Source organism: Bidens hawaiensis, unplaced genomic scaffold, assembly GCF_021521415.1.
Source record: "Bidens hawaiensis isolate Kalapana, Puna unplaced genomic scaffold, B.hawaiensis_p1.1 tig00025826_1, whole genome shotgun sequence".
In the NCBI taxonomy this organism is placed as follows: domain Eukaryota; kingdom Viridiplantae; phylum Streptophyta; class Magnoliopsida; order Asterales; family Asteraceae; genus Bidens; species Bidens hawaiensis.
Genome location: NW_027494150.1, coordinates 85,941 through 96,518, shown reverse-complemented (window position 1 = coordinate 96,518; position 10,578 = coordinate 85,941). Strand labels below are relative to the sequence as shown.

At 35.2% G+C, this 10,578-nt stretch overlaps 1 protein-coding gene across 1 annotated transcript; it reads right to left on the bottom strand.

The window, feature by feature from the left end:
• Window positions 1-8,067: 8,067 nt before the first annotated feature.
• On the bottom strand, window positions 8,068-9,787 carry LOC143572386 (NAC transcription factor 56-like). The gene is made up of 3 exons (XM_077057564.1): window positions 9,466-9,787; window positions 8,970-9,277; window positions 8,068-8,834 (listed from the first exon to the last, which is right to left on the bottom strand). The coding sequence occupies exons 1-3, from the start codon at window positions 9,647-9,649 to the stop codon at window positions 8,403-8,405; spliced, it is 924 nt and encodes a 307-aa protein (XP_076913679.1). The 5' UTR covers window positions 9,650-9,787; the 3' UTR covers window positions 8,068-8,402.
• Window positions 9,788-10,578: the final 791 nt, after the last annotated feature.

The following is a 10,578-nucleotide window of genomic DNA, read 5'->3' as shown; positions in this document are numbered from 1 at the left end:
GGGTATTGGCCATACATGGGTCAGGTTTGGGTGTTGTCTCTAAAATTCATACCTATGCACCGGGTTCGGGTCAGGTATAGATTCGGGTATTTGAATACTCTATTTTCGGGTATTGAAAAAACCCTATTTTCTGGCTTTTTTGGGGCCATTTTGGCGTACAAATTGGGTTTTTTAAGGGGTTGCGCTTTTTTAGGAAATTTTTTTCGGATAATTTTTTAGGTATATTTATGGTAATTAAGGTTATAAATTCGGTATTTGGAAAACCTGGTTTGGATATTGGAAAAGCCCGGTTCAGGGTATGGAACCGTTCCTGTTTTCGAGTATTACTGTGTACAAATCGGGTCCGGTTCCAGGTACGGGGTTTTGATACTGAAATGCATATCCCATCCATACCTTACGGGTTAGGTAGTAAAAACCAATGTATAAAAGAAACCCGGTTCGGGTTTTTTTTTCATGTCCGGTGTTGAGTTTGGGTTTTTTGTGCACCTCAAAGTTTCGAACCTACGCGACCCTACCTCATCAATCATCAGTATCTTAACTTATTAGAAAACTTCATATTGTTATATTAGATGACATTAGATACACTATAGATTTATTGGAAGAAACTATGAGCGTATATACTTATACGCTAGGACAAAACATACACGACGTATATGTTATACGGCGAAACACAAATCATGTAAAATCTCGATAAGTTCTTCTAAATTTTTATAAGAGCACACAGAAATAAATAAAATCTCACTTTAGGTAATGAAATTAATTGAATTTTCTTGCAACAACCAAAATATTATATCCCAAAAGAACCATAGAATCTCTACTTGCTACCGGTTAACTTGACAACGAAACGAAAAAGAAAACAAAACTCGATAGTCGACAACTCGATCAGGACTCGAAAACCTTGAACATCAACTTCTACACATAACAAGCCAATAACATGACATGACATGGATTTTGTTTTGTATAATAGAAAGGGAAACGAAAAATTTTTAAATAAAAAATATAAAAAAAATTAAAGGGATATTAGAGTCACTGTCACATAATTAATTTGCAATTGAGATGTTAATTTTGCTATAGTTGTATTAAAATGAGGCTTAAATATAGTTAGAATTCATATTAGTTCAAACTAATGTATCCATCTTATCGATCTACCGCATACTTATACGTATACGTATGTTCCATCACTTAATTACGTGTACGCATCGTATAAAAGAATAATTACTTATACAATTTAATGTGGAAGAAGGCGATTTCTTGTGGTATTGTTGTTAATGAGCATCAAATCCTCCATTATAGAAAAAAAATAATCTAAGTCCATATTAAGATTATACCAAAATAAGCGACTGATAAGTGATAACACACCATGTATTAAAGTTGATTTGTAATGTTTACTAACAATGGAAAGACATATTAGTGTGATTTAATTTTTGTGACTTTACAATAATGATTCTATATGATGATGGTCCACCAAATATATTTTACAAAATTTTAAAAAAGATTGCAAATATTGCCTCTCAAATTTCCCCACAAAACAAATATATAATTATTATTTTTTTTGAAAAGCAACAAATATATAATTATTTTTTTTTTGAAAAGCAACAAATATATAATTATTTAGAATAAAAGTGAAATTTCTCTTCAAAACTTAGTACTTATTTTGTATAAAATATTAAATGTATGTAACTTTAGATGATAAATGTATAAACATTAATAGAACAATAAATAGACTTTTTAGGGTTTTTTTTACACATTATGAACTTTAATATGCTAATATTGTGTTAAAGGACTTGTTAACTAAAACGACGTTTATATAGCTCTTTAAGTGTACATATGAGTCCCGACATTTTTTTCGTGGTGTCCCAAGCCAAATGTGGCAATCTGCAAAGACTTTGATATGCCAATAGGTTAAACACTAGTATGGATCTTCATGACACGTATCCTTGAAGCATAGCGAAAGATTTTGGTATGTTACTAACAAAGACTCGATCTGCCTCCATTGTGAATTGTCTTCTTTAACATTGTTAAGTTTAGTAGCATGCAAATATATATTGAAATTGGACTAAGTAGATGAATGTGATACCTAGCTACTTGAAACGTATAAGTGTCATCTACTTCGAACGATAGTTGTCAAAGGTGTACTTTGCAAGCTCCTAGGTGCTCGGATGATGCTAGACCTAGTCGCCTACAAGTGATGGAAACATAAGAAATCGATGATTTGTTTTTTTTCTCTTCGCAATCCATTGTTGCTCTCTATGTTTCATTCTTTTTTCTCTAACAACGTAAGTGTGGGTTTTCTTACAAAAGAGCGGGGCCCTTTACTTTTCAACCTTTTACCTGTCTTATCGCGTAGAACCAAAACTTCAAGCATATAAGTTCTCGCTAAAATTTAACTAAACGTGTAAGTTCTTAGAGAGAGGGAAATATACAATTATCCCTTGTTTTTAAACTAAGGGGTTGTTTGTTATTAAACTAAACGTCTGATTCATTCAGACTTTAGACTGTTTGATTTAAAACAGAAAAACATCTGAATAATTAAAATTAGGTCAACATCATTCAAACTTATTGTTGCTGAATAAGACAGATGCTCATTCAGATCTGACTCATTCAAATCTGAATAAAACAAAAAACCCTACGATGGTATTTGTAGTAGTTAACATTTGTTTTTCACACAACATTACATGTTTGTCTTTTAACTTTAGATATTCAAGATTTGATCATCTTTCTAGTGAAATAAGGAACTGACACATGTCCATCAATTAAATATATTTTATTTTAGAAAACCCTAACTTATTTTATAATGTAAAAGTTGTTTAGCCTATCACAAATTAAAGTATCTTTTGGTCCCAAGATAACATTAAGTTTACTAATTGATGTGATTATGAAGGGGATTAGGTCATTAGGATAATATATGAAACCCTTTTCGCTCCGCTTGGCCTTATCTCTCTCTAGGGGTATTTTAGTGATAGGTTCTATAGGAACTGGACGATCTTATTTGGTCAAATACCTAGCGAAAAACTCCTATCTTCCTTTCATTACGGTATTTCTGAACAAGTTCCTGGATAAAAAGTTTCAAGGTTTTGACGATATTGATGCTAGTGACGATATTGATGCTAGTGACGATATCCTTGATATGGAGCCGGAACTGCTAACTAGCATGAATGCGCTAACTATGAATATGATGCCTGAAGATGAAGACCTACTTTATATCACCCTTCATTTCGAATTAGCAAAAGCAATGTCTCCTTGCATAATATGGATTCCAAACATTCATGATCTGGATTTGAATAAGTCAAACTCATGAGTTATTTTTTTCTCTTGCTTTTAATAAAATATCAATTCTTTATCATCTTTTGCTCCTTTGTTAAGACTTGAAAGCGATCCAGTAGAACATATGCATACACACACATAATTATATGCATTATTCATACACTTTCAACTTTCCATTTCCTTTTTCAGAAATCTTTCGCCTTCAACTTTGAAATTGCTCATCAAAGGGTAAGTAAACGTGTAATTAAATATAATAAAAGCATTCATCTTTTAAGATATTTTTTTTGGATGTCATCAAATTATTAATTTTGATTGTTTTTCATCATGAAATTCGGTACCCGGTAAACTTGTGACACAACATCAATACCTTAGTTTGTATACAATGGAATCAGAGACAAGTAGAATGTAAAAATAAGGTTACATGTAAGTTGATAACATGAACGGGAGGTTAAATGACATATTGACATAAAGAAAGCCTTGGAAGCTCACTCTATATTATGAGTAATGTGGCTGGCAAACAGGGGTGTGATTGTGTGAGAATGACTATGAAGAGACATCATATATTCATGTCAAAGACAACAACTTTAACTTATACTCACTTAAAAACATGTAACTCAAACACAACACACATAACGGTGTGTGGGTTGTATATATGTCGCAATCAAGTCGACAAAAAGGTTAATTTGATTGATGGATCTCAGGTCAACTTGAGTTTGCTTCTATCTCTTCTCCCCTCTATTTTGAGGATTTCCACTGATCAACTAACGAAAGTTATCGCATCCAGAAGTTGTCGTATGTCTCCTCTTAACATGTTAAAATCATTTCAATCTTCCTTCTCATTGAATGAAAGATATTCAAGTGGACTCATTACATCTTATACATCTCCATTTTCATAATAAATATCATCCACCGGTATAAAATAAGACAACAAATTAAATCCACTACGAAATACAAGTTTAGTACATAATTTTATGTTTTCTTCTTTGTTTTATATATCGGCTACCCTTGTAGGTCTCTTAAACGGATCTTACAACATGTTCTTGAATCAATCTTAGTTGTAGGATAGTGGAGATCACCTATAACCGAGCTAGATCTCGGAACTTGTTAGTGTTTTAATTATTTGCTAAATTAAGTAAGTTAGAGAGAATAAGGTGTAGAGAGGAGTTGGTGAGATTGTTTTTTTAAAGGTTGCTTTGCATGCCATGCCTTCCACCATTTACAGTGGAAGCATGACCAGGCATACTTCATTCGTAAGAGCCCAACGGGCTTTGTTTACAATGGCTTCAGGCCCAAACATACATAAAAGACTTAAACGAACGGGTAAAATACAAACGATAATCAAGCTAAATAATACAAAATACCTAACCACATAAGGGGGCTCTACAACCCCCAAACAAGATTCTTTTAGCGTGTGCTACCCATCAACTTTCTTCAAGATCCGTCAATCGCCGAACATATCTTTGGCCATTAACGCTAAGCAGTTGTTTGGTGACCTCTATAACAATAAGTTCTGAACCCGTAAGAAGCATGAATGGTTAAGAGACTATGAGCAAGTAAGTGTTGAGTAGCCAATATGGTGGTGAGTTGTTCTGGAGAAGGTGATGGCAGAGGAGGTAATGGTGGGCCGAGGAGATGGTGCGTGAGTGACAAAATGAGGGTTATGAACACATGTGAATGAAAAATGGGTAAAATTTCATTTAGTATTATTTGAAAACTTAATGTGTATAAGTTGTGGTGACCAATTTGGAGATGTACTTCTGTTGAACCAAACACACTTAAAACTAACCTAATATTTAATACTCAGGGGTTGTTTAATAGTCTATTAGTAATTCCATAAAAAACTACATTTGAATCGGTTAATGAATCCTTTTAAGTTTCAATAGGTAAATTTTTGGAGCACACTAATCAATTTAGATGCTACATTTTAATTGGTTTGAGCCTATTAATAAGGCTGAGGGGTGTGGGGGGCTCTAACGGGGGCGCGAGTGGGGGCTCCAGCAAATAATATTGTGACGTGTGGCAGAGAGAGAAACTGGATAAGATGGGTGTTGGAGCCCCCGCTGGAGCCCCTGGCCCTGGTGTGGAGGGGCGCGAGCAGGGGCTCCAGCGGATTTTTTTTTATTTTTTTATAAATATATTCAAAAAACGTATTATTAAAAAAAACTCATAAATTATTAAAAAAAACACACATTAAAAAAAAACATTAATATCTAAAAATAAAATAAAAATTCAAGTACTAAAAAAACATTATTCTTATTCTTCGGCTTGGTCTTCTTCGATCAACCTCTTTCGGATACGTTCCTTTTGCTTTTCCATCAGCATTTGATCGACCGGATTTAGGTTACTGAAGTCTCTTGTAAGGAAGTCCAAATCTCTCATTCAACTTTTTTCCTTTTTGTCATTAGAGACCACCTCCATGGTTTTGTTGAATTTATTGAGGGATTCAACAAGATCGACGATGTTTACGGCTCCCCTCTCAGCCGGTTTTTTCCCCTTGGCGTCCCGTCCCAATGGCCGCCTCCTCGGCGGTGAAGACGTTTCCTCCCCCGCAATGTTTAGGTCAAATCCAACGCTGCAATCCGACGCGGCAGAAGTGCTATACGCTCCAGACGAACTAGTTTTAGTCCGTTTCGGCCCTACTTCCGCATCATGGTCCGGCGCCACCAGCTCAACCCACTTGGAACACCTTTTCAACCTCTCCCACAACTTTACATCGTCCCACGTCTTCACCGTCCCATACCTCCGCAGACACTCCTGCCTCCACTCTTCGACAGTGAAATTGTAAACCGCCAAATCATCACTGCCACTTGGTCTCATACGACCGGCGTTCCTGTTGAAAAGATTAGTAAACAAGACGACAAATTTTCTGATTTCGGACCACCGACCCGAAATCATATCGGCGTTTCGCTCTGTACTCCCAACGAGCGTATAGAACGTCTCCCTAACCTTTGTCCAAAAAACCTTGCTTTTTTGGTAGTCGGCTGCAAAATGAATAATTAAATTAGATTTCCAGTTAACTTTTTTAATTAACTTTTTTTTTTAAAATCATTATTAAAAACGTTAAAACAATTACCGCAACGCCGATCCTCAGAAATGACTATCCAAGCCCGACACAAGGCTTCCTTCTCATCCGATGACCACGGAGTGGTTTTCCGTTTCATCCTCGGAGTCGAAGCCGGTCCCGGCCCGTCCGTTGCAAGTTGTTTTTTTCGGTGGACGCGTCTTCTTGCTCCCATAGCATCACCGTGTGATTCTTGTGTCTCCGGAACAACAAAGTTAGGAGACGGTTGTATGTTGGATTGTTGAAAGCCGGATGTTTCTTGCGACCCCGAAAAAAACATCGATTGGTCTGGTGACGACCATAAATCGTCGTAACTATAACCTGAATCTAGGTTTGGGTACCAATTTCCAGACATGTTTTTAAAAAAAAGTTTGGAAGATGGGTTGATTTTGGGTTTTTTTTTGAAGTTGTGGTGATTGTTTTATGTGATTTTGGGTGTGGTAATTGTTTTAGGTGATATTGGGTTTATATATAGGAAGAATAATTTTTTTTTATTAAATTAAAGAGCCCAACGGCTCATTTGTGTACACTCCAACGGCTATGTCACGCACCCCAATGCTCCTTTACGCCACCTTTCTCCCGCGACCCACCTTGCGCCTGCTTTGAATTCCGCGCTCGCGCCCCTCTCACGCCCCGGTGGTGTGGTGCTCGCGCCCGGAGGAGCTCTCGCGCCCCCGCTGAAGCCCCACACCCCTCAGCCTAACCTAGCACCAAGGTGGTTGCCAAACAACCTCAGTGTGGGACCAAGAAAAAATAAATACAATTTAAAAGAATATTCGTAGTGTATTATCTCAGCTAAAAAGTAACTGAAACTTACATGAGTTGAAATTTAAAGTATATCATTCATGTTATGTCCTAAACCAAAAGCAAATTTCCTTAACCCTTAGCTTGAGATATAGACTTTATACTTTTCTTGCATAGTATTATGCTTTAGTAACAAGTTATTATTATTTTGTTTTTTTGAAGTTTCAAAGATTTAATTCAACAACAAATGATGATGAACATTATACGAACAATATTTAAATTTGAACAACCAAAATAATTGACTAGTATAAATCAATGGTAACAACATTATAATCAAAGAAAAGAAAAAAATAAATTATGTTCATATATGGTAATGATTATTTATTGAATCAAAAAGGTCTATGTGACCATTAACATATAGAGATGTATACAATTATTCATAAAATAGACGTTACATCAGATTTTGCAAAATTTTAAAGCTTAAGAAGCCACAAAATAAAAAGATATAATCATATATTACCTCTTAGGGTTCTATAGTGGCCAGTAGATGGAAAAATACCTCAAAAAGAAGATGAAAGCTTTTACTTTAAAGGACACTTACAAAAAACCATGCATCTTATAATTAATTTGTCACAAAATATCAATATGTTACCTTAAAATCAATGATATAGGTTGATTAATTGTATATAGTCTTTACCTACACCCGACTTTTTCACGAACTTTTTCATTCACGGATTACTGGAATTAATACTCATTCATGGACAAATAACTGACAGATTATTTATCGTTGAAATTCATCTAATATGTTGCGTGACGACATGGATATGATTCAATCATGAAAGCATACACATAAAATCAGTAATCAACCAGATTAAAACTTAACTATTCAAGATGATATGAAGAAAACATGTAATCATAAACTTAATCTAAAAAACACAAGTTAAAGACTTAAAAGTACTTAAAACAGTTGAACCATAGCTATGATTTATTCTAAGAACAATAATAACAATAAAAAGGTATCATTTCCATTTAATTAATTATCTGCATCTCTCTATACATAACAGTAGCAGCCCACAATCACCTAAAATTGGTAGCAAATTACCGACAATTGTCACTAAATGTTGAGCCTCTCACTATTCATACTTGAGTTGCATCTAACTTAAAAGTTTCTCAATAGAAACCATATACATACACCTTTTTTATAAATATATACACACCCCCACATCTACTATAAATATTATAAATAAGACCAACCTTTATATATAATAATAATATTAATAATAATGATTAATTAGTATATCCCAATAATCATAACCACTTCAACAAAAATGATCTATGAATACCAGTTCATGGCAGGTAATTGGTATGACCCTAACAATGCCTGTTGTTGTGGTAACTCCATAACTCCACCTTCATTATTGCCATCTGAAAGAAACCGTTTCATGTATGGCGAATTACCTGTTTGCCCTTCGTCGGGCCAGAAAAAACCCGGGAATGATCGTTTCATAGGAAGAAGATTCGATGTTGTGATGCTGACGTTGTCGTTGTCGTTTGAGTGGTGTAACATAGTATTGTAGACTATGTTGTTGTGTTGATCTTGATTCTCCAGCATTATGTTGAAACCTGTCGGTCTAGTCACACCAGGTGAAATCGACGGTGGGATCGACGACAACATCCCCGTCATCTGGTGATCGCTGCCGTCGCTTTCCACTGGTCGTTGCATATTATTCTTCTTGTATATTCGACATAGCACCCAATCATCCAACTAAAATAAATAAATAACAAAAAATAATTATAGCTTAGCAGTATCAAGGTGTGTGAAAATAAAATAATAATGGTATAGACTTAAATAATAGTACTATATATTAAAATAAGAAAAAAAAGTTACTAAACTAATTACCCGTAACGACGCTTTTTTATTAACTGGGTCACATCCTGGTGGCTTCGATATCGTTTTATTATCCGTAAGACGATATTCATGCATGATCCAATTCGTTTTGCCCCCTTTCGGAGGCTTCCCACGGTAAAACACGAGTGCTTTCTTGACACCAACCTTTTGGGTTCCACCGGACGTCAACACCGGCTTATCGGTCCCAGTAGCCTTCCAATAGCCAGAAGTCGCAGCTCGGTTTGGCCGAGTTCCGTTCGGATACTTCCGGTCCCTCGGGCTGAAGAAATACCACTCTTCTTCACCAAACGTGGCCTTAGCTACACAAAAATAGATAATAAAAGTTGAAAAGGTTAAAAAAATATTATTTCATTAAAAAGTAGTGTTCACATGTAAACGGTTAATAAACTGCGTCACTGCATATTTTGTTCATGAAGTTAAAAACTGTTATTTTATTAAAATAGTATTTACAAGTAAACAGGCAATAAGCTGCGTCAGCTATATATACCTGGAAGCTCCCAAGGATCAAACTTGTAAAGATCAACTTCGGCGATGATGGAAACGGGTAAAGGGGCGGAGGCGGCTTTCTTTTTTAGGTAGTGAACAACGAGCTCTTCGTCGGTGGGGTGGAACCGGAAACCGGGTGGTAACTGTGGTTGTTTTGATGCTGAAGATGAGTCCGTACTCTCCATGTTTATGTTATGTTATGTTAATCAAACTTGATTATACAGCTTTATGGTTAATCAAGAGATTAAATCTTTAGTTGTGATTAGAGGATTGAAAGAGCATCAACATCCTAGAGAGAGAGAGAGATGTAGAAAGAGAGAGAGTGTGAGTTGATGAAATTACAGAAGGTTATCTTTATAAGGTTATACGGACTATGGTATCAACAAGGGTATGATCGTATATGATAATTGTATTTTTGTAAAAGTAAAAGATTATTATTTAGATAATTAAAATGTTATAAGAATTTAAAGTTTTATATTTCTAAAGGTGATGTTTAGTTGAATGGATGTAAACCTATGTTCTCCGGTGAACACTTAAGTTCGATCTCACTTGTGTTATTTTTGGTGAATTACGACAATAAAAGATTTGAACTAGACATTGTGATGTTGTCAATTCGAATCTCGAGCCCAACTGATTTTTCGTCACGACGTGTGTTACACTAGAGATGTGGCGGCACAACTGTGAAGCCAGCATGGACCCGGTTAAGACGATATGGGCTGGTCAGAATGGGGCAACGGACTCTCCAATTTGAAAAGTGTGATGGCCAAAACAGAAAAAGAAAGTTATCGTTCTAAAAGAAAAAACCATGGGTGAAAACAAAATCTAGTTGTTTGTAAGCTACTTAAGATTAATTGCCTCGTTAAACATTTAATTCGTGCCAAGTTTAAATGAGCTTCGGTCTAAAGGCACGCTCACTCAATAAACAAGCTCAGTCTTAAGCTTCACTTGTTAAGCAGGCTGGCGCGTTAAATTAATTTTTTATTTTTACAATTTTTATTTGATATATGAATGATATAATTGTAAATTTATTATAGTTATATATGAAATTAGGTTTGAAATAACTTAATAATATATATTACGAATATAATTAACAAGATATAAACGATTTGAACTC